This window comes from Doryrhamphus excisus, chromosome 19, assembly GCF_030265055.1.
Source record: "Doryrhamphus excisus isolate RoL2022-K1 chromosome 19, RoL_Dexc_1.0, whole genome shotgun sequence".
NCBI classification, from domain to species: domain Eukaryota; kingdom Metazoa; phylum Chordata; class Actinopteri; order Syngnathiformes; family Syngnathidae; genus Doryrhamphus; species Doryrhamphus excisus.
The window spans coordinates 14,600,001-14,624,455 of NC_080484.1; the positions used below are offsets into that span (position 1 = coordinate 14,600,001).

The window sequence follows — 24,455 nt, forward strand, 5'->3', positions numbered from 1 at the left end:
ACTAGTCGGATTCACATTTAAGGTTGCTTCCATATAAAGTAGCACCGCATTGGCCAAAGTTGCGCATGGAAGAAATGTGTTACTTATGCATTAATTAATTCAAATTTATCGCACGATATTTATTAGATATATCGTGCAGGCCTACACCAAACCCTTGGAGCTTTTACTTGCACGGGGTCATTAGTAGTGCAGACGCATAAGATGGTTAGATGAATACCCATCAAGTGTATAAGGCTAGGAGTCAGCCGCTGAAAGGGCTAATGAATTGGCAAACTGTAATGACATGTCTTAATGACTAGTTAGCGGTAAATGGGGGGAGCTATGTGCGAAGCCAAAATGCACCTCAATGCTAGGATTTAATGGCAATGTCGGCAATTAGTGCGGATGAGCGCGGTTTGAGGAGTAATTTAAGTAATTAAAAAGAGTGGGTGCTGGGGTTTTCAATTCTTTCCGGGTGGTCCAATGTAAGTCGCGTTCTCTTTTGGGGTTGAGAGAGAGAAGAGCGCTCGCATGGGTGAATCTATTCATTCTATCCTTTTTTTTCCTTCTGTGACGCGGTGCAATCTACAGCCTGAAACAATAAAGCATCAGGGAGGAGCATTTCTTATTCATTTCATGCTTGGCACCACAAAGATCCAAGAGGCATTTTGGGCAAACAAAATGGCGGCTATGCCTGGCACCTTTTTCTGTGAGATTTCCCAGACTGCTTTTGAGGAGAAACGTTTAAAAAGGAGTACATAATGAGTAATAATGAGTACATAGTAAGGAGTACATACTGTGTTTCTTAGTGTTGGCAAGCATGTTCTAATTTTAGCCCCCTGGAGGAATAAAAAAAAAGGGTCCCATTCATCACCTGACGTATGTAGCAGACGTTGTTAATAATGGAAAACAAGCTGCCAAAGTGAGTTTCCGCTGTACGGTAACCAAGGTAGGCCAAAGCGACGAGCGGTAAACTGCCTCGGGGAGTTAGCGAGGCGGCTGTCAAGCAAGTAAAACCAAAATGGATAAAAGGCTGTAATTACTACAGTAAACCTCGGATATATCGGAAATTCGCTCACAACGGACAGATAAAAAAGAACCGATTTTTCTGTAATGCATTTCCAATAAAAATTCATTGCATATATCGGATTTTTTATAACGGATTTCGCCTATTTCGGACAAAATCTCCAGTCCCGTTCCAATGCATTTCCATTAAATTTCCCTCGCATATATCGGATGGCCGCATCGTGGCGCTCCCGATTCGCCGAATTGTGACAGGCCGCTATACGACGTCATTTGCAGCGTTTGCAGCGTTGCCTGCACGTCCAGGTACATTGGAAAACATAGTCAAGGAAGTGCCTTTTTATAACGGATAAAATCCGATTTACGCATATACCGGATATAAATCCGATATATGCGTAAAACGGACATTTTCCGGTATACGCATATAACGAATTTCGCTTATATCGGACAAAACCAGTGGGAACAATTGAATCCGATATATCCGAGGTTTACTGTATTATGATTGCGTATCCAAAGCACATTAACTACAAGGCTGAACTTCCTGCTTTTGGCAAAGCCATCTTACATCTGGTGTCCTTGTAAATGGAAAAAAGACAACTATGGCTAAATCGAGTCGGATGAATTATCTTCAACGATGCTCTGTGTTCTCTGAAGTGTCCTCTTAATAACCCATTTCCTGCGCGCTTGTTGTCTGTTTTAACCTTAAAAGAAAAAAAAACTAATCCAGGCCATCCTTTTATGCATCAAAAAGGAAAGCAGGGTGTTTATTATGACTTTAAATATCCCATCAAGGCCTCGCTCGCCATGGATTGACATTGGCAAAGCGTGGTGGTGGGGGGTGGGGGGGATCCAAGGCAAAGTGAGGAAGGAGGGGTGCCTCGGTGGCTGTTGCCTTGGGCGTGCTATTGACTGATGTAGGACAAATTATGCAGAACTGCCATCATTATTCTTCTCTTCTGCAAACACTTATGGAAGAGCCATGCACGTCAACACATCCTTGTGGACCATGACAGCAAAAAAAAAAAAAAAAACAATGCGGGCCAATGAAGCCGATACCTGGGAAAAAAAAGGCTGATGGTATGAATTATGGAGTGCGGTGATCAATGGTGGCTGACGTAAGCAAGCAAAAAAAAGTCGAGGCTGAATAAAAAAAAAGCGACTATGGGACTCAATTATAAATGAAAGGATGACACTAGCAATGAACTTGATCCTTGTGGTGATGCACCACAAGTGAACCCCCGAGCTGAGGCCAAGCTAATGGCCCCGGGGGTGGGGGGGTTCTGTGAGAGAGTGGCAGGGAAGAAGGAATGTTGGCAAAAGGATCCATGCCGTGCATCTTATGGGTTTCTTCTTCAAATATACTTCACAAACGCTCTTGTGTACTTATTTCCAGAGCTCCGAAGAGCACGCCATAAAACCCCCCATCTGTCATGATGCACCTCGCGGCACTTCCAGCCTGCAGGTTCTAGTCACGTCATTAGGATGAATCAGTGATCAATTAGCGTAATAGCTGTCCCACTGAGGAGCTGCAGGTGACAACAGGGTTCCCGTGTCAAAAATTAATCACGCGACATCAGCCTAATTAATTGGGCGTCCATCGGGGCGCAATGGTAAAGACCGGACAAGCTAGCATGGAAGTGTTGGTCAAACTAGACAAAACAGAAACAGATGGTGTTTGAGCAAGATCACTTGATCAACACGTTTCCTTTGGACTCCTGGACTACAAGATCCGCCTAATCCAGGGGTGGGCAAACTTTTTGACTCGCGGGCCGCATTAATTTAACAAAATTGACGGGGGGGATTATGTAATATTTTACACGTAACAGTCCATTTTTACACCTATATTTTCACACATATTTTACATGTAAAAGTGTCATGCAATCTGCTATATGTGCACTTTGAAATCATTTATTTGATGTAAAGTGTGTTATAAATGTATTATTATTATTGTTATTTTTATTAGAATTATTATCATTATTAGTTATAGTAATGTTATTATATTATTATTATTTTGTTAATAATAATAATATTACTACCATTATTATAATATTAATATTATTAACAACAATATTAATATAATAGTAGTATTATTATCATTATTGACAACATTATTATTATTATTATTACTATTATTGTGCTTGTGCTCCTTTTTCCAGGAGCATTTTGTAAACAACAGACCACATCAAATAACGAAATTGATAAAGCAGCTACCTCAACCATCAAAAAGTTGGCACAAGCCACGATGCCAGGTTATGTGTTGCGTTTAAATGAAATACTTTGGAAAAAACAGACGGGCCATATTGAAACACTTGGCGGTCCGGATGTGGCCCCCGGGCCGTAGTTTGCCCACCCTTGGCCTAATCGGTCCTTACTGACTGGACCTGACTGGTAGTACCAGTACGAAGACACTGAACATGGTGGATGGCTTGGGTCTTGGAAGTGGTCTATTCTGATCCCATTATGGATATTTTAAAGACTGGACTTCCATACATTATTATGTACTGCAGAAGCTTTGGACTCTTCCAGCATGGCCGCCAACAGAGGACCCTCATAAGCTCAAGACCGAAGCAGCCCGTGGGAGACAGGCACCACCTAGTGTCAGATAGATGAACTTCATACACAACCGGACACATCCTAGCATCTCAATAATGTACTGCTGTGTGGTATTTGGAGGTGTACTATACAGTATCTAGTGTATTTATGTGTACTTCTGTGAGGTATTTGGACGTGTACTATATAGCAGTGATTCTTAACCATAGCGCCACGGCCCAAACTTAGGCAAAAAATGTGTGAGTTTTGCACCAGTGAGACCGCGTAGTAGGTCGTCAACTTAAGAAACCAGATGTAGGCTAGCCGCTATGCTACTGTATGTTAGCCATTAGGCGCTCAGTTGCAGTGCAGTCGGTTGTTTAACAAGCTCAGAGGATCAGAAGAACACATCCAACTACAACTGGCAATGGAGAAGTTTTTTTAAAACCAAAAAATGAAGACAAAAGATGTGCTACACCCCCCACCCTTCCCAAAAAAAAGACTAAATTGTACACTAAAAGTACAATCCTGACTCCTCAACTACGGCTTTGTAAATGGAGGAAAAGCAACATCTGGTTCTGCCATGCAAAAATGACGACTGCTAACGCAATTGTTGAATTCATTATAAGGCTATAGTTTTATTTTCACTTTATTTAAATGTTATTTACAGTTAATTTATTTAATTTTAAAATATTATTTTGAATGTATTTATTTTTATTGATTGATTATTTTATTTATTTTTATTTGGACTCCTTTTTTTTGTTAAAAGTAAAATCTAAATATTGGTCTTTTTTATTAATAAGCCTGACTTAAGCCTTTAAATTTTTTCTTGCTTGATTTGTTCCATGAATTATTAGCAAAAGTTTAATGAAAATCTTTGTGATGATGACATTTTATCATGTCAAGTTATTATTCATTAAACTTTATTCAGGTTTTAGCTTGTTAAACTGTGAGTGGATTTGATTTATTAGCGAAAACAAATTAATGAGATGAATAAAATCTATACAGTGTTAATATTTAATGGGACCCGGGTCACTCTGCACTGAACAAAAAAGGTGAAGAACCCCTTCTACGGAGTATCTAGTGTATTGATGGTGTACTGCATTGTCCTGGTGGAGGCGAGAGGCCATCAAATATTTGACATATGATCCTCATTTGTGAGGGTTTGTTTTTTTTTTCCTTCTTAAATATTTTTCCCACATTTTACAAAGTGTAAAAAATGAAGGAGCCTACCTTCATTGAACCATTTGACCAATCTATAGTGGACGAGCATTACAATACCAAAGTAAGTCCTACCATTTCAGCTGTGGCTTCAATGGGCCTTGGATATTATCTTCCGGTACTTACTGGGCGTGCAGGCTTTCTCTGTAGCTTGGACTGCAGTGCTGGTCCTGGTCTGCTCCTCCACGGCAGCAGGAGCAGACGGAGTCGAAGGAGCAACGGGAGCAGAAGGAGCAGTGGGGTTCTTTCTGGTAACCGGAGTACTCGGTGCTGATGCTGCTGGCTGCGTTGGCATCTGCTGGTCTGTAGTTTCCACAAAATATTACGTTAGAATATATACTATGCATACATATAGCTGCATCCACACAGTAGCATTGGATCACTATGTGAAGTGAAAAAGATTATTTTAGGTGGTAAGATCCACATCCCACGACCACAGGTTTGTACTGGAATGTAAATGAAGGACATTGCTGAACCTTGCAATTCGGAGCGACAGTTTATGAGTGTGACAGGAATAAAAAAACAGGAGGTGGAGCTGAAATCAAATGAGACGTTTTCATTCCCCTCCTCTTTGAGGGTGTTTAATTTGACTTGCTCAGATGAGACAAGAGCCCGCAGATGCGGACGCAACCAAATCATGCTAAACGATCAAATATTTTAAAAAGATGCACACGCCACCCAATCCAGCTGCTACAGCTGAGCATCATGCTAAAAAAAAGGACCTTGGCTTGGAGGATCAAATATTTTTAAAAAAGTGCAGCATTCATTTTCTTGAGGGTTTGACCTCTGGTTTGTCTGATATTCATGGAGCGTGATGTTCTTTCAGTTCATTAAAGTCGACGGCTCGACTTTGTCAACAGGCACATCGTGTACGTTGCAGATGAAAAAAGCTCTTTATGAAGATCAGAATGTTAACGCTCAAGATTTCCATCCAGCACAGCAGGATGCACTTCCGCCAACATGAAGAAGACACATTGAAAAGTCCAAATGTACGGACTTTGTGACTGGAATATTTACACGGCATTGGCTTTAAGCCAGCAATCTAATTAGCTAATTCCTACGGGGCCATCATCATCATCATCATCAGGGCTATTTGCATGGCATTACATGCCTATGTGCTTGAATATTTCACGCTATACATGAAAAGATCTTGCACCATGCTAGTTTAGAGGAGCACTCACCCATTTTTTCTTTTCATCCAATTGTTATTAAGAAAAAAAACTTTATTCAAAAAGTTACAAAATTTGTATACAAATGTTTTTGCTTAGCGTGATTTCTGTGCATGTTTTGTCCAAACAATAAGACAACCGTCATCACATGAGACTATCAGCAAAGACAAGTTTGCTCTTTTACTTCTGCTTTTACTATAAATAGTGCTTAACTTCATTCTACACTTCTTCTACTGTTCTACTGTCATGAGCTTTTTTTTTTTTTTTTTTTAAGAACGTCCGTCTTGGAACAAAGGTCAACTTGCAAGTTGCACAACTTGTTTTGGTCTTAATAGTTTTATACAGTAAACCTCGGATATATCGGATTCAATTGTTCCCACTGGTTTTGTCCGATATAAGCGAAATCCGTTATATGCGTATACCGGAAAATGTCCGTTTTACGCATATATCGGATTTATATCCGGTATATGCGTAAATCGGATTTTATCCGTTATAAAAAGGCACTTCCTTGACTATGTTTCCAATGTACCTGGACGCGCAGGCAACGCTGCAAACGACGTCGTATAGCGGCCTGTCACGATTCGGCGAATCGGAGCGCCACGATGCGGCCATCCGATATATGCGAGGGAAATTTAATGGAAATGCATTGGAACGGGACTGGAGATCCGTTATAAAAAATCCGATATATGCAATGAATTTTTATTGGAAATGCATTACAGAAAAATCGGTTCTTTTTTTATCTGTCTGTTGTGAGGGAATTTCCGATATATCCGAGTCCGATATATCCGAGGTTTACTGTATTTGACTTCATTTTGCCATTGCAAAGTGCTTCATTTTAGGGGGGAAAAAAAAGTAAAATGTGCTTCAAAATGAATACTAAATCACCAGATTAACCCCGAAACGGGATGATACATGAAGAAATAAAATGCTGTGGTAAGTACGGTAAACATGTCACCTCTTTTCCTGCGTGTCTCCTGGATATCCTCGCACATGCGGTCAAACTCGGGGTCAAGCTCCGAGGCGAAGATGGCGTGTGCCGTGTCCTTCAAGCTGCACGCTCGGTGCCTGATCACCTTGTCTGATGAGAAGAAAGGGAAGGTGACTTTCAGTGTGGTCTTAAAGCCACATCCTATTAGAAGCATGGGGGGGTAATATTGATAGGCATCATTCGAGTGCATCTGTGAGAAATAGGACTGCAGCATGATCCTCGCCTCTTGAATTGAACACAGCTGGCTTTGCTGATAAATGTTTGCAGCAATAATAATAATAATAATAATAATAATAATACACAACAATAACGCCATGCCATTTAGGCCAAGATAGGACACCCGCTTTCATCCCACCATTCTTCACCTCACCTCTGATGTTCCCAGCCATCATTAATGCCCCATTTTCTGTGACTGCACGGCAGGAAAATGCAACGCGAAGCTGAGGAGTGGAGGCTAAAAGCGTATTCGCTGTAAACACGCCGCCTCTCATTACGGGCAGGCAGGCAGGCCGAGGCAGAGCCGCTCAGGCAGAGAGCGGCGGAGGGGTCACAATCTGCCACTGTCTAATTGGAGGAAGGCTGCGTAGTTGTGATGGAGGCAGTTGGTACGTGTGTGTGTGTGTGTGTGTGTATTACGAAAAGGCCTTTCGGAGAGAGGAAGACGCGTCAAATGACAGATGGCCTGGTGGGAGCTCGTCTGCTTCTACGTCTGATTTGTGTTCCTTCTGAGATACACGGCTTGTTCATGTTCAACTTTTAATGACAGGCATCTCACTGAACACCTAAATACAACCGCATTTCCCCACTCATTCTATGACTGTGACCATACAAAAAGGTTATGTCAATATTCATTTATTCCACCAATGTGGAATAAACATCACCAATATCTCACAATTCATGTGCTTAATAATCCTGGTCATTGATCACAATTTACCTCAAAATTACCTTTAAATACAATAGTTACACAGGAAATGCATAATATATGAAACAGCATCATTTTTACTACTGAATTCATCCTTTAATATTTATCGTTAAAACGGTATTAAATTCATTCATTCATTCATTTTCTACCGCTTTTTCCTCACAAGGGTCGCGGGGGGTGCTGGAGCCTATCCCAGCTGTCTTTGGGCGAGAGGCGGGGTACACCCTGGACTGGTGGCCAGCCAATCACAGGGCACATATAGACAAACAACCATTCACACTCACATTCATACCTATGGACAATTTGGAGTGGCTAATTAACCTAGCATGTTTTTGGAATGTGGGAGGAAACCGGAGTACCCGGAGAAAACCCACGCATGCACGGGGAGAACATGCAAACTCCACACAGAGATGGCCGAGGGTGGAATTGAACCCTGGTCTCGGTATTAAATTATTATTCAATATTAAATAGCGTTGCCACAAGAACCCCGACTCATGGGACGAGATGATTCACGAGACCGGGCCCATAAGATGACATTTTCGCATGCGCACAAGAGCAAGCAGCCTTGACCCGACGGGTTTGTAGTCATAGCGCAGTGGCGCAGTGGAGCGTCCTCGCAGTCACACAGAGGCTGACACTGTTTTAGAACTTCATTCAGACCTGAACACACGCTGCAGTACAATTAGATATACACCAGTGGTCTCAAACTCGCGGCCCATGTTCACAAAACAGTCCCACATGTGCGACTCCAACCACTTCTGCCTGATGCTCGGCGAGTTATCTTCAAACCTGAACACATATTTCCTGGAAGGCAGATTTTGACGAAGATTTTGTTGTTGTTTTTTTTTACCCTTACTCAATGACTAATGGAGCACAACACAAGTGCTGATTTACTGCTAGGGGGAAGCCTTGCGTTACCTCACAAGGATGGTCAACATCCAAACATGTAACAGTCCCACATGTGCGACTCCAACCACTTCTGCCTGATGCTTGGCGAGTTATCTTCAAACCTGAACACATATTTTGTGGAAGCCATTGTTCAGTGCCAACACGGTGAAACCTCATAAGGAAGTGATGTCACAGTGAGCAAGTGTTAGAAATCAAACTCTGAAAACGAACCTTCAGAACCATCCCAAGAAATCCCATTCTTTCAGGTCTGATTCAGTTATTATCTATTATTTAGGCGCACTTAATAAGTCATTAGATTTAGTTGTTTTTTTTTACCCTTACTCAATGACTAATGGGGCACAACACAAGTGCTGATTTACCGCTAAGGGGAAGCCTTGCGTTACCTCACAAAGATGGTCAACATCCAAACATGTAACAGTCCCACATGTGCGACTCCAACCACTTCTGCCTGATGCTTTGCGAGTTATCTTCAAACCTGAACACACATTTCCTGGAAGCCATTGTTCGGTGCCAACATGGTGAAACCTTATAAGGAAGTGATGTCACAGTGAGCAAGTGTTAGAAATCAAATTCTAAAAACGAACCTTCAGAACCATCCCAAACTTCTTTCAGGTCTAATTCAGTTATTATCTATTATTTAGGCGCACTTAATAAGTCATTAGATTTTGTTGTTTTTTTTTACCCTTACTCAATGACTAATGGAGCACAACACAAGTGCTGATTTACCGCTAGGGGGAAGCCCTGCGTTACCTCACAAAGATGGTCAACATCCAAACATGTAACAGTCCCACATGTGCGACTCCAACCACTTCTGCCTGATGCTTGAACACATATTTCCTGGAAGCCATTGATCGGTGCCAACACGGTGAAACCTTCGACAAACAGCAGAACGAGCCTACAAGCGCCGACCGCTTGTACCAGGGCACGCCATATAAGGAAGTGATGTCACAGTGATGGAAATCAAAGTCTGAAAACGAGCCTTCAGAGCCATCCCAAACTTCTTTCAGGTCTAATTCAGTTATTATCTATTATTTATCATGAGTGACTACAGCCTTGACACCACTTTCGGACTTTGTACAGACTTTGGAGGGGCGCAGTACAAAGTGACCAGCGACGACCACGCCCACCACCAGCGGATGATAACACTTCCCAGCATGCCTTGAAGGATAAACTGTGCCGTGTCCAGGCCGCAGTCTCTTGGCCGAGGACTGAGGTTCGTTTGTCTTCTTTTATTAAACTCCCTAATTGCATTTTCTCCCCTTAGCGTATCATCAGCATGCCTGCGTTCCAACAAATGAGCGCGTGCACGCTCGCCGGCAAAGACAGATATGATTTATTCATTTGAGCTGGCAGAGAATTGCTTCCATCAGTATCAGGCGAGGCGGGAATGAAAATATAGTTACATGAAGCCAATGGTGGTGTGCAGGCGTCGTGTATGCAGCTTTTCATTAATATCACTCATGCCCGCCGCTGTCCCTTATGAGCTCTTTCAGGAAGTGCTAACATTTCTCATGCATTGAAACCCAACTCCGAATTCCGATGAGTTTGTCAGCAAACGATAGGTCTCGTTTGTGCGTGTATTAGTCTTCCGTTCTGTTACAGTGCTCAAGATGGCAACGAGAAAAAGAGGAAAAAAGAAAAAAAAAATCAACTCTGGCTGTGAGACAAGAGGCAAGATTAAATTTTCATGCATATGCAGCCTTTGCTCATTTCCACAGCACGGACTGGGAGGGCGAGGGAGGGCGAGGAAGTGCGTCTTTTTAAGCGGCAGAGCATGTTCTCGTTCTTCATTTGAATTTTCCAGTTGTACAGGAGCTTTTTGCAATTACGGCCCCTGTAGGCGCACTTAATAAGTTATTAGATTTTGTTGTTTTTTGTTTTTTTTTTACCCTTACTCAATGACTAATGGAGCACAACACAAGTGCTGATTTACCGCGAGGGGAAAGATGGTCAACATCCAAACATGTAGCGTTCCCACTAATACTACGCCAGTGTATGGAATTTTTATCATTAGCTATTCATGTTTATGTTTCAGTATTAGCTAAAGCTTAATTTAAATTTGACAATGTGGAATCTATGATGGGCGGCACGGCGGTCTAGTGGTTAGCGCGCAGACCTCACAGCTAGGAGACCAGGGTTCAATTCCACCCTCGGGCATCTCTGTGTGGAGTTTGCATGTTCTCCCCGTGCATGCGTGGGTTTTCTCCCACATTCCAAAAACATGCTATGTTAATTGGCGACTCCAAATTGTCCATTAGGTATGAATGTGAGTGTGAATGGTTGTTTGTCTATATGTGCCCTGTGATTGGCTGGCGACCAGTCCAGGGTGTACCCCGCCTCTCGCCCGAAGACAGCTGGGATAGGCTCCAGCACCCCCGCGACCCTCGTGAGGAAAAAGCGGTAGAAAATGAATGAATGAATGAATGAATCTATGATGGCAACAGTTCAGATTTTCATTCATTTTCATGCATGTCTTACCTCCTGGGTCTTTGTCTGGGTTGTACTCTAGCGCATTGCTGCAGATGAGGTCGATGTCCACCAGGAAGTCTTTGGCCGTCAGGTACTGGTGCTTGTCAATCTTGGTCATGATAGTGGACAGGTCCATGGGCTGTCGGATAACCTCCAGGTAGTCCGATACCTGGCAGCCGCACCAAAAGAATCTCATTCCTTGTAGACCTTAGACCTGACCCAACACCCTTGTGAGCCACACGCCGGTCATCCGTGTTTGTCCTCACCTCCTCGATGTCAACAGGCTTGCTGAAGATGTTGAAGCGTTTGTCGGTGGCCAGACGCTTGGTCACGTCCCTGAGAAAGAGCCGCAGCTCCCGAAGAGTGTTCTCCGCCTGCTGGACCAGACGTTGCTGCTCCTCTGCGGACAAGACTCTGGGGCCCGGGGCCTCGGCCACCGGCAGCACCTCCTTGCAAATCTCTGCGGGGGCAAAAGCAAAAATGTAATACAACTGAAGAAGAAAGATGTTCTTTCAAGTCTTTCAAGTGGTATTGTATTGGCTTCTGGTACCTGCGTGATTCCCATATCAAATTTCCAAGTTGGATTTAATATTAATAAATGGAATATTTTCATGTAGTTAATGAAAACCTTCTAAATATGCTTTTCACCATTATTATTAGAGCCTTCTATACATTGTCACCTTTACACTGCTATTCTTTATTTACAGCATATTGCATCACTGCTGTATATACACATACATACATAGTATCACAAACACATATTTTAAAAATTGTACTAGAATACAAATACTTTTCCGAACTCAACAAATACAAATACAAATAGTTATTGTCTGTAATCCCCCCCCCCCCCCCCAATTTTATATTATACACACACATTAGGAAAAGTTAGCCAAGCTACATCCATTTCTCTGTTACTGGCCTAAATGGCCAGTGGTTAGCGCGCAGACCTCACAGCTAGGAGACCAGGGTTCAATTCCACCCTCGGCCATCTCTGTGTGGAGTTTGCATGTTCTCCCCGTGCATGCGTGGGTTTTCTCCGGGTACTCCGGTTTCCTCCCACATTCCAAAAACATGCTAGGTTAATTAGCCACTCCAAATTGTCCATAGGTATGAATGTGAGTGTGAATGGTTGTTTGTCTATATGTGCCCTGTGATTGGCTGGCAACCAGTCCAGGGTGTACCCTGCCTCTCGCCCAAAGACAGCTCCAGCACCCCCGCGACCCCCGTGAGGAAAAAGCGGTAGAAAATGAATGAATGAAATAAATAAGAGGAAAATCAAAGATGTTCAGAGTTCTGTGTCGTGTGTGTTGTGTGTAAATAGCTACATTTGCTGATAATTATTTTGGCATGGTTGCATATTAAACAAACACAGCCTTGGTATCGGAAACTGATCCGTATCAGTAAATATCCAAATTCAGGTATCAGGATCAGATGTGAAAAATCTGAATCAGTCCACCACTAAAGGTGCGATACAGAAGAGTAAGGCGAGTCGGGAAGTCTGCCACGTGGCGCCTCTGCTGTCCATCCATCACGAGCATCCTGAACTCTAATTAAGCCCAATAGCCAAGCACTCACATCACACTTGCCCTGCATCCACTTCCTGCCTACTGGAAGATGGACCGTGGCGGTGCTGGTGTGGAACACAAACCTCCAAATAGCAGAATAACATAGCAGGATAACCATTCGGCATCATTTCCATTTTAAAGCCCAGAGGTGGCGTGGACGTGGATACTTCCCACTGAGGAGCAGGGCAGTAGCAGAGGACAGATTATGAGCTGGGTTGAGGGCGTGACCCTGATGCAAATGGGGGGGCAGCCAAATTGAACAGAAATGACATCTGTTCATATCTCCAGGTGATGTGACATGAAACACACCTTGCAGAATATACCAAAATATTACTAGCTAAAAAGGTGCACTCAATTTAGAAACCACAGCACACGTGCAGAGCAACACTGCCCTCTTGGGGGCGTGTGTAGAACTGTTCTCGAAGCTGTAGTAACACAGGGGATTGTTACACCCCCTCTTTAGAAACATTGTACAAAAAAATGGATATGTTTCCCTTTTTATTTAGCTTTTTGCGACTCCAAAGTGCTTTGCTTGTTTTTTTTCCACATGTATGAGAATGGAGATGTCCCCGGTTTGACCCTGGTACAGATGATTTCTTTTTACATTGTTTGGATTATAAAGAAAAACTGAGTCTATCACTCCATGTGGGTGCATACCAGTAGTTTTGGGGCGTGGTGGGGCTCTGGATGCTTGGACCAGCAGCAGATCTGAGAAAAAGCTCCTCCTTTCTTCTTCCCCTGGAGGGTTCAGTGTAACCACTTCACCGTAGGCCTTATGGAACATACTCCTCACCTGGAAAAACACAACAAGTACGCGTTTATACAATTAACGGATGCAGTATGTTTCCAGTTCTTCGGTATATGGGAGGGTTCAATTTGGCACTGTGATGGAGTTCAGGGCCAAACCCTGGGAAGCCCTTTTTGCTGAGCCAATTGCTCTTTTCTTTCAGTCTCCCTCTTATCTCCAATGTATATGTTCTCTCTCTTTGAATCATCTCCTGGAGATGCTGGAATCTTTGTCTTCTCCTCAGATAAGAAGTGTTTACAAAAAGGGCGTATTACTGTATGTATGTATGATGCATACAATAGTGTGACATTACAGCACTGATTAATAATGCTGGAGAAAAAAAAGCTGCTATTCAGGTGCAAATGTGAACCTTTTCCATTTTCTCCCATGTGTTTCTTTCTACCAGCCCTTACCTTAGAGGGCCAAACCACAGCAGGTGGTCTCAACGCTGCTTGGCTATCAGCGATAGCCATTTAGTATGTATAATAATATTATGCATTTCACAATCCTTTAAAATCACTCGAAAAATTCCTCCTTTTACAATGAAGGGACTCAATATCATTAACAACTTTAACAGCAGCAGTTAATGTACTGTGTTGTTTGCGGAAACCAGATTTGGTCGCTTGATGAGATATTATGAAGCTCAATAAATGAGTAAAGCTGTGCGGCAACAATTTTCTACAAGACTTTTGCCAGAATACATAACTTAGATATCGGACTATAATTATTAAGATTGGTCGAGTCCCCCTGGACCTGCAGATTTGTTTGTTTCCAACTGCTTAAGGGCCCTGTAGACCTCTGCCTCAGTCACTAGTCTAAAAACAAACGAAGCAGGTGGGGAAAGAATTGTGTTCAATTCAAGTTTTAAGAGTCGGGGTGCAAAGTTTCATATGAGCCTTCTCACCTCGTCGGACATCCGTGAGTAGGTCGTCTCGGCGGTGGCGAGGATGAGGACGGGGCAGAAAGAGGGCATGTCCTGGAGCAAGGTGAGGAAGGTGCTTTTAATGGTGTCGCTCACCGTCTCCCACCAGTCGGAGATGTGCGGCACAAATACCACGCTGGGAACGCTGCGGCAGGCCTCGCGGAAAACCTGAAGTGGACCACGTCGGGATTAGAAAGATCAAGGATGCAAACTGTGATGTTTTGTAAATAGACTAAGGAGTTATATATGGCTGCAGCTTAATATATGGGAATATGAGAATATCATGAAAAAGTTCAATATTTTGTATGTCTATATATATATATATATATATTTTTTTTTTATGAGTGACAAGTATTGAACCTTTTCATAATATTCTCACTGTTAGATGTACCTGTACATTTCAAGAAAAAACACATCAAACGCGTATTTGGATGTTTTTTTTTTCTATTGTCATAACATTTCAAATTTCTCTTCCTGGAAAAAAAAAAATTGTGATGACTTCAGTCCCATATTATGCCCCCGCCCCATCTAACTTTTATTTAGTTTCTCATACTATTCAGTGGTTTTAAAAATAAGCTAATCTAAGCAACTTAAATGACAATTTTTCCTCAATATTCCAAATTTATTCACAGACAAGCGTCACTTCTTTCGCTGAATATGTCTTCTCTGAATTTTTTAAAGCTTTATTTAAACTTTGTTTTTGTAATTATGACTTATTTTCAAAACTAAAAAAAATCTAAACAATTCTTTATAATCCTTTAATATTTCAACCTTGTTCTAATGTTTCCTTCTTTTAATATTTTGATGTTATTGGTGTAGAATTAATAATTTTTTAAATTACATTTTTCCATGATTTCTTACTGTGCAACAATATGTTTACAGTGTGACTCGCATGGACATTCTGTTGTGTGTGCTACCTGAGCACAGGACTCCTCTGGTGTCTTGGCGCTGACGGAGTAGAGCGTGGGCAAGTCCAGGCGGTGCACCGGGAGCTTGTCCAGGTGGTGCAGCAAGGCGGGGGCGAGGTGGGAGCTCTGCCCGGAGCCCGGGGACCCGGCCAGGAGCAGACGGGGTCGGTATGCGGTGGGCTGCTGGAGGGCGGAGCTGCAGTGGCGAGCAGAATTGACTCCGTTAATAATGTTGTACTGTCTGCCGTTTGTATGCGATGCAGAGCGGTGTGCGACTCACAAGGCGCAATTGATGAAGGGTCTGTGCATTGCAGTGTCGGAGGGCGGCGGCGTGCCGGTCGGGGCCACAGCAGACGGAGTTTCGTAGATGGAAGCGTCTTCGTTGTCATCGCTGTACACGTCCTCTTCGTGCAGTTGATTGTCGCCGCCTAACGGACACATTAATAGCGGCAATATGTAGATAAATAATACCGGATAATTGTATTGTGTGGTATTAAGTGAAGGTTCCAGCATGTGAGAATAAGCAGTACAGAAAATGTATGGGTGGATGTATGGACGGATGGAATTATTCATTCATTTTCGACCGGGGTACACCCTGGACCAGTCGCCAGCCAATCACAGGGCACATATAGACAAACAACCATTCACACTCACATTCATACCTATGGACAATTTGGAGTCGCTAATTAACCTAGCATGTTTTTGGAATGTGGGAGGAAACCGGAGTACCCGGAGAAAACCCACGCATGCACGGGGAGAACATGCAAACTCCACACAGAGATGGCCGAGGGTGGGGAAAGACAAAATAAGAAGCCAAAAAGTTACCACTTCCACACAAAATAGGAGGAGAATTCATTCATTCATTCATTTTGTACCAAACTCCACACAGAGATCGCCGAGGATGGAATTGAACCCTGGTCTCCTAGCTGTGAGGTCTGCGCGCTAACCACTCCGTGCCGGATGGATGGAATTAAGTAGGATCAAAGCAATGCATTAAAAAGCCACTAAAAGACAACAACTTCTGGGAGATGCACCATGCGACCCGACATCTACTGACTGGTGAAGTGGAGCGATGGCGAAGAGATGATGAAATTCTATACGGCGCCAAGTGAGGAAACAAATTAAATTCTTGGCACGGATTGAGGAAATTTGGGATTCTTGCCATCCGTGTTTAAGTTGTCATACAATTTAACTTGGCTGCTCTTCTTGGTCCTTACATCGTGTTGACGTTTGGGTGTGTTGCCAACGAGAAAACAATATCAGATTAATTAATATAAGATTAATCACTAAGAAAAACAGTGCCAAAGTTACGGCTCTTTACCGTGCATATGCCTGTCGTTGCACTGAGCGTGGGGGAAGACTCGAACAAGAGCTTTCAGCACCAACGAGAAAGAGCCGGCCAGCAGGGGCCTCAGGATGGGGGACAGAGCTCGTCCTGGTGGAGCCAGTGCCCTCTGGGAAGCCGGTACGATGGCCCTCATGGCCCTGCCGAAGTCGCCCGCTCCCAGCACGATGGAGGCCACGTCCAGCTTCAGTTTGACGCTGCTGCCGTATATCTGAGGGTAGCGGCGGCGCAGCGCCACCAGGGCCGCCTCTGTGCAAAGCGCTTTGATGTCGGCGCCGCAGTAGCCTGCACGGCAACACAAAAAAAGGCTCATCTAAGCTTTGTTTTCAGAGTCGACATTAATGTCATATCTAATAACATACCTCATTAGTCATGAAGCCATTTATTTTCACTTTTCTAAAATGCAAACAAACAATCAGCGGGCACTGAAATACTGCAGAACACTTTACAACACTACCAATTGACTTTACTACTTAAAGGTAAGGCTTGTTAGCATGTAGCTTTAAACACTGGCTGTTGGTTTTTAGAATGAAGCCAGTTTGACCCTGGAACAGAATATTTCTGTTTCAATGATGACCTGTGAAAAAACTTTGAAATATAAATATAAATAAATAAATATAAAATATAATATATATAAATATAAATAAATAAATATAAAATATATATATATATAAATAAATAAATATAAAATATATATATATAAATAAATATAAAATATAATATATAAAAATATATATAAATATCAATAAATAAAAATAAATATCAAAAAATAAAAATAAAAATAAATATCAAAGAATAAAAATAAAAATAAATATCAAAAAATAAAAATAAAAATAAATATCAAAAAATAAAAATAAATATCAAAAAATAAAAATAAATATCAAAAAATAAAAATAAAAATAAATATCAAAAAATAAAAATAAAAATAAATATCAAAAAATAAAAATAAATATCAAAAAATAAAAATAAAAATAAAAATAAAAATAAAAATAAAAATAAAAATAAAAATAAAAATAAAAATAAAAATAAAAATAAAAATAAAAATAAAAATAAAAATAAAAATAAAAATAAAAATAAAAATAAAAATAAAAATAAAAATAAAAATAAAAATAAAAATAAAAATAAAAATAAAAATAAAAATAAATAGCATTCATGTTTCCAGTCTAAACGTGAGACAAAACATGAATAGTAATGATTAAAAAAATAATAATTCTTGCTTGCTAATGATATGATTATTATGACTAAATATTATACACCACTGAAAGTCAGCTAAGGATAGGCTCCAGCACGCCCCACCGACGCTGTATAGAAAATATACACATGCAGTACATTTAGATTTATTTCCATATTATTATTATTATTATTTGTCCCTCTTACCGACACACTTTTCTGCAAGTTCATCTACAAATTCCTCAGACAATTTTGGATTCCAGTCCTGAGTGTGGATCTGCAAAATGTGCTTTCGAGCCTGTTTAAGAGAAGAAGAAAAGACAAAAGGCAAAAATGACGACTGAAGTCTTGTTTGTCGTGACAGCGGCGAGGAATAAGTACAAAGCGACAGCGTTGAATGTCTTTAGTAGCTGTCGCAGTCAAAAGGAGACCTGCCTGGCGGGGATGAAAGAAAGAAAGAAAGAACAGGTTTCATCACAAATAAAACATGTCAACTTTGTGCCGGAGCTCTTACTCTGAGCTGACGGCACCGCAAAGACTGGAGGTGAGCCGAGTGTGTTGCATCACCGGCGCAGGACGGGCCCGACGTTTAGAAGCAAAGTGCTCGCTATTGTCAAGAGCGACGAGCCCTTTTTTTTTTCATCTTCTTTCATCACACTTGCTGCATTGGACAGGTTTCAGTGTTGTGCCGTGCAAACGGACAAGGATAGGTCCAGAGGAGCCGTGTGCGTTTAAATGGGCGAGAAGCCCCTATTGCAACAGACTGCAACACTTTGCGGTGGGTTCTTGCATGTGTAATAAATATCCTGATGATAGCTTTTTTATTAAAGTCAAATGTAACATGCAGTACTTTGTTGGAAAGCCATGACCATGTCTCTCACCGTCTTGTCAGGCAGATTGAAGAGAAACTCCCGGTCGAAGCGTCCGGGCCGCCGTAGCGCTGGGTCAATAGAGTCAAGTCTGTTGGTAGCACCGATGACCACTATCTCCCCGCGGCTGTCCATGCCGTCCATCAAGGCCAGCAGTGTGGACACGATGGAACTAGAAGACAAGAGGGAGGTGGGTAAATAAACCACAATCATTCACAAGTTTTTACCCCATCATTGTATGGATGCACAGTACTTGCAATGATGTTTCAGCCATATTTGTAGTTTTCTACTTTTGTAAGAACGTGAATAGGGAAAACAAGCAATTGGCATTCCACCAGTCAGAGGCAAAATGGCGTGCAGCAATACTCTGCAACCACCAGTTTGCAGTTTGTTGTGTGGAAAATCATAATTTATCATCCATCATTTTCTATACCACTTATACCCATTAGGGTCACGGTTATGCTGGAGCCTATCCCAGCTGTCTCAGGTCTGCACGCTAACCACTCGACCGCCGTGCAGCCCTGTTTGTGCAAATTCATTCATTCATTCATTTTCTACCGCTTTTCCTCACAAGGGTCGCGTGGGTGCTGGAGCCTATCCCAGCTGTCCTCGGGTGAGAGACGGGGTACACCCTGGACTGGTGGCCAGCCAATCACAGGGCACATATAGACAAACAACCATTCACACTCACATTCATACCAAATCCCAATTTGGAGTCACCAATTAACCTAGCATGTTTTTGGAAACCGGAGTCCCCGAAGAAAACCCACGGAATTGAACTTGGGTCTCCTAGCTATGAGGTCTGCGTGCTAACCACTCGACCGCCTTGCAGACCTATTTGTGCAAATTCATTCATTCATTCATTTTCTACCGCTTTTCCTCACGAGGGTCACGGGGGCGCTGGAGCCTATCCCAGCTGTCTTCGGGCGAGAGGGGGTGTACACCCTGGACTGGTGGCCAGCCAATCACAGGGCACATATAGACAAACAACCATTCACACTCACATTCATACCTATGGACAATTTGGAGTGGCCAATGAAGCTAACATGCTAACATGTTTTTTGGAAAGGGGGCAGGAAACCGGGAGTACCCGGAGAAAAGCCACACACGGCGAGAACATGCAAACTCCACACAGAGAATCGAACCTATGTGTGGCCTATGTGCTAACCACTTGTACACCATGCGGCCCACAATTTATAATGTAAAATAATATATGCCTTATAGATTAGTAAGCCATGAAACCAAGTCTTTGTGTCTTACCTGTGGATTTGATCTTGCCTACTGGAGCGAACCGGCGCCAAACCATCAATCTCGTCAAAGAAGATGATGGACGGCCTCATCAGGTAGGCCTGATCAGAATTAACAAAGAGGATTGGTAAGGAATTGGAACCCAAAACAACAAAAAAAAAACAACAAGGCTTCTGGAGAGTCACCTGGTCAAAGAGCAGGCGCAGCTGGCGCTCCGATTCGCCGACCCACTTGCTGAGGCAGTCGGCACCTTTCCTCATGAAGAAAGAAACCTTGCGGTCTCCCTGGCTGCACTCGTTGGCGAGAGCTCGGGCCACCAGGGTCTTTCCTGTGCCTGGAGGACCGTAGAACAAACACCCCCTGCCAGGACCAGAGGGAGGAGGGTCAGTACCAATCGAAAATAGGTCTGGGTGATATGGATCAAAAGTTTAGGTTGAATAGCGATATACGATACATATCCCGAGATGTTTTCCACAGAGTTTCGACAAAAGCTAAATATGCGAACAAAACTATATTATAGAACAATAAAAAAAAATCAAAAACTAGTACATTCTCTTTTTTAAATAAATTTGGAAAAACATCCATCTTAATCAGGCTGCACTATGGTAGTCTCTTTGGTTAGCACTGTTAGCGCTTCCATCCATGACAGACGGAAAAAACATTTATACAGTCTTTTCCAATGTTCACTCCCCCAATGCAGCTCGGCGTAGCGAAGGTGTGCTCAAAGCTAACAGCTGCTCCGAGTGTAGGAGCCACGAGTGAATGAGTCCAGCAACAAGCAAGCTACAAATGTACACTTGCACAAAACACAATATGAAGTATGACTATTAAACACTACAAATGGAGCAGAAAATATGGGGCTGCCACTAGGGCGGCGACATCTTGAAACATGAGCCTATATGGATATGAAGGATTCATTCATTCATTCATTTTCTACCGCTTTTTCCTCACGAGGGTCGCGGGGGGTGCTGGAGCCTATCCCAGCTGTCCTGGTACACCCTGGACTGGTGGCCAGCCAATCACAGGGCACATATAGACAAACAACCATTCACACTCACATTCATACCTATGGACAATTTGGAGTGGCTAATTAACCTAGCATGTTTTTTGGAATGTGGGAGGAAACCGGAGTACCCGGAGAAAACCCACGCATGCACGGGGAGAACATGCAAACTCCACACAGAGATGGCCGAGGGTGGGGAAAGACAAAATAAGAAGCCAAAAAGTTACCACTTCCACACAAAATAGGAGGAGAATTCATTCATTCATTCATTTTGTACCGCTTATCCTTACAAGGGTCGCAGGGGGTGCTGGAGCCTATCCCAGCTGTCCTCGGGCGAGAGGCGTGGTACACCCTGGACTGGTCGCCAGCCAATCACAGGGCACATATAGACAAACAACCATTCACACTCACATTCATACCTATGGACAATTTGCAGTCGCTAATTAACCTAGCATGTTTTTGGAATGTGGGAGGAAACCGGAGTACCCGGAGAAAACCCACGCATGCACGGGGAGAACATGCAAACTCCACACAGAGATGGCCGAGGGTGGAATTGAACCCTGGTCTCCTAGCTGTGAGGTCTGCGCGCTAACCACTAGACCACCGTGTCGCCCGATATGAAGGATACGCGTGCTTAAAAGATTAATTTCAATTTTCTAAATATCCATGTACTCTGTGTGGAGTTTGCATGTTCTCCCCGTGCATGTGTGGGGTTTTCTCCGGGTACTCCGGTTTCCTCCCACATTCCAAAAACATGCTAGACTCCAAATTGTCCATAGGTATGAATGTGAATGGTTGTTTGTCTATATGTGCCCTGTGATTGGCTGGCCACCAGTCCAGGGTGTACCCCACCTCTCGCCTGAAGACAGCTGGGATAGGCTCCAGCACCCCCGCGACCCTCGTGAGGAAAAAGCGGTAGAAAATGAATGAAAATATGTATCGCCCAGCCCTACTCTAAGGTATTTTCAATCAGTCTACAATAACAATAAGATCCTGCACCAACCTCGGCGGCTGAATCTTGAATCTCTCAAAGACTTCCGGGTACAGAAGTGGGAACACGACCATCTCCTTTAGTGACTGGATATGGTTGCCCAGGCCGCCCACGTGGTCAAATTTCACCTGCCACGACACATGAATACTTTAGTAAAACTATTTTTGGAGTTTGTTGGTGTTGCCGACTTACAGAGGAGTCCAGGTTCATGGGGTCCACATCCGCTAGGCTCGCTCCTACTTTGGCCCGATCGCGCAGGACGCCACTCGCTAGGTCCTCTGCGGTCAAGTTCATAGGCAAACACCTGTGAGGAAAAGGAGCATTGATAGACAACATAGAGAAACCACGATCAAGAGCATCTGCTGTGGGAAAGCATCTCTTCACCTGTTCCTCGCCCGAGTCATGCTCTTGCTCTTCCTCCTCTCAAAGCGTTCCTCATCTGAAGACGAGGTGGTGTCGCTGCTGTGGATGGCGTGTTTCTTCACTCTGACAACAAAGAGCAAAGCCGCCATTGCGTCACTGGGGTTTTTACCGACATGCCATGTATTTCCAGTGCAGGAGCATGAGCATCCACCAACCGTATATGGCTTCTTCTTGCTGGGGATCGGTGGGTGTCAAAGAGCGAGGGGTTGCTTTGCTTCCTGTTTACCGGTTCTGAGAACAGAAAAAAAAGAGAGGAATGATTGGATGATAATTTCTAATGCTAAGAGCAGTTTCATCAAGAAAATCTACAGTTTTGATATTACTATTTCAAACGATTGTATCTTGAAAATGGTAAGACATACATAGAAAAGTATGCAACATCATCAGGCTCAGAAATGCTCAGACCCCCAACGGGATCATCAAAATGTCGGATTCACCTGTCATACTCTTCCTCGTCTGTCATCATCATCATCATCATAATCATCATCATCTACAGCAGGATATTTAAAACCACTGCTGCTCTTTACACCATTAAAGCATTGTCCCGCGGCTGTGACTACTTCCAGGTTTGTTTGGGTTTTTTTTTTTTTTTTTTACATTCCTGCTACACCCCCCCAACCCCCCAGTGCAGGTTTGCCCACCCATGCTACAAATGTTCTTGCAATTATGTAATTAGGACTTTATTCTCATAACATAACTTTTATCCCATTTTTCCTACTGTTTTTTTTTCAAAAATATTTCATCTTTCTTTATAATTTTCAAAATGTTTCTTCTCATAATATTCTGATTATATTCTTGTCATATTTTGACTTTATTCACATAAATTTTTTCCTATTAAACCCTGAAGAAATAATGTATCTCTCATATTTCCACGTTATGCTACTCATAAAATCATAAAAAACATCAACCATCAAAAATCAAAATCATTAAAAACTCAAAAAATAAAAAGCCATAAAAAGGACTTTATTCCTAAATTATTTTCACTTTATTCTCACAACTTTTGTCCCATTTTTCCTACTGTTTTTTTTCCAAAAATATTTCATCTTTCTTTGTAAATTTCAAAATGTTTCTTCTCATAATATTCTGATTATATTCTTGTCATATTTTGACTTTATTCACATTATATTATAACTTTTTTCCCTATTAAAATCTGAAGAAATAATGTATCTCTCATATTCCCACGTTATGCTACTCATAAAAAACTCATTAAAAACTCATAAAAAATAAAAAGCCATAAAAAGGACTTTATTCCTACATTATTTTCACTTTATTCTCATAACATAACTTTTGTCCCATTTTTCCTACTGTTTTTTTTCAAAAATATTTCATCTTTCTTTGTAATTTTCAAAATGTTTCTTCTCATAATATTCTGATTATATTCTTGTCATATTTTGACTTTATTCATATTATAACTTTTTTTCCTATTAAAACCTGAAGAAATAATGTATCTCTCATATTCCCACCTTATGCTACTCATAAAATCATAAAAGACTAATTAAAAACTCATAAAAAATAAAAAACCATAAAAAGGACTTTATTCCTACATTATTTTCACTTTATTCTCATAACATAACTTTTGTCCCATTTTTCTTACTGTTTTTTTTCAAAAATATTTCATCTTTCTTTGTAATTTTCACAATGTATCTTCTCATAATATTCTGATTATATTCTTGTCATATTTTGACTTTATTCATATTATAACTTTTTTTTCCTATTAAAACCTGAAGAAATAATGTATCTCTCATATTCCCATGTAATGCTACTCATAAAATCATTTTAAAAAAACTCATTAAAAACTCATAAAAAAATAAAAAGCCATAAAAAGTTTTTCTCATGACACTTGATTTTATCTTAGAAAATTACTACTGAATTTTCTATTTCTCACCCTCGGCCAAAATGAATGAATTTTCTATTTCTGTTTTCCTGTTACATGAGATGTTAAGAACGTGCTGCAGACCACGGGCTGCAAATGACCCCCCACACCGTGCTTTGGACACCCTGGCCTAGTACAACAT

At 41.9% G+C, this 24,455-nt stretch overlaps 1 protein-coding gene across 2 annotated transcripts in view; it reads right to left on the reverse strand.

Annotated features, from left to right (window-relative positions):
* atad2b (ATPase family AAA domain containing 2B) overlaps nucleotides 1-24,455 on the reverse strand; it is a 66,608-nt gene that overhangs the window by 38,215 nt on the left and 3,938 nt on the right. For both annotated transcript variants that reach the window (XR_009120261.1, XM_058057547.1), the window contains exons 8-24: nucleotides 22,596-22,671; nucleotides 22,402-22,503; nucleotides 22,210-22,321; nucleotides 22,030-22,145; nucleotides 20,209-20,383; nucleotides 20,036-20,124; nucleotides 18,788-18,947; nucleotides 18,114-18,204; nucleotides 16,713-17,021; nucleotides 15,672-15,819; nucleotides 15,401-15,587; nucleotides 14,466-14,651; nucleotides 13,432-13,567; nucleotides 11,476-11,669; nucleotides 11,219-11,378; nucleotides 6,877-6,999; nucleotides 4,879-5,055 (exon numbers count right to left, since the gene is read on the reverse strand). Coding sequence is in view for 1 of the 2 variants with exons in the window: in XM_058057547.1 (XP_057913530.1) it covers nucleotides 4,879-5,055; nucleotides 6,877-6,999; nucleotides 11,219-11,378; nucleotides 11,476-11,669; nucleotides 13,432-13,567; nucleotides 14,466-14,651; nucleotides 15,401-15,587; nucleotides 15,672-15,819; nucleotides 16,713-17,021; nucleotides 18,114-18,204; nucleotides 18,788-18,947; nucleotides 20,036-20,124; nucleotides 20,209-20,383; nucleotides 22,030-22,145; nucleotides 22,210-22,321; nucleotides 22,402-22,503; nucleotides 22,596-22,671 (2,541 nt within the window). In the remaining variant the exon portion in view is untranslated. The remainder of the gene's footprint in view (nucleotides 1-4,878; nucleotides 5,056-6,876; nucleotides 7,000-11,218; nucleotides 11,379-11,475; nucleotides 11,670-13,431; nucleotides 13,568-14,465; nucleotides 14,652-15,400; nucleotides 15,588-15,671; nucleotides 15,820-16,712; nucleotides 17,022-18,113; nucleotides 18,205-18,787; nucleotides 18,948-20,035; nucleotides 20,125-20,208; nucleotides 20,384-22,029; nucleotides 22,146-22,209; nucleotides 22,322-22,401; nucleotides 22,504-22,595; nucleotides 22,672-24,455) is intronic.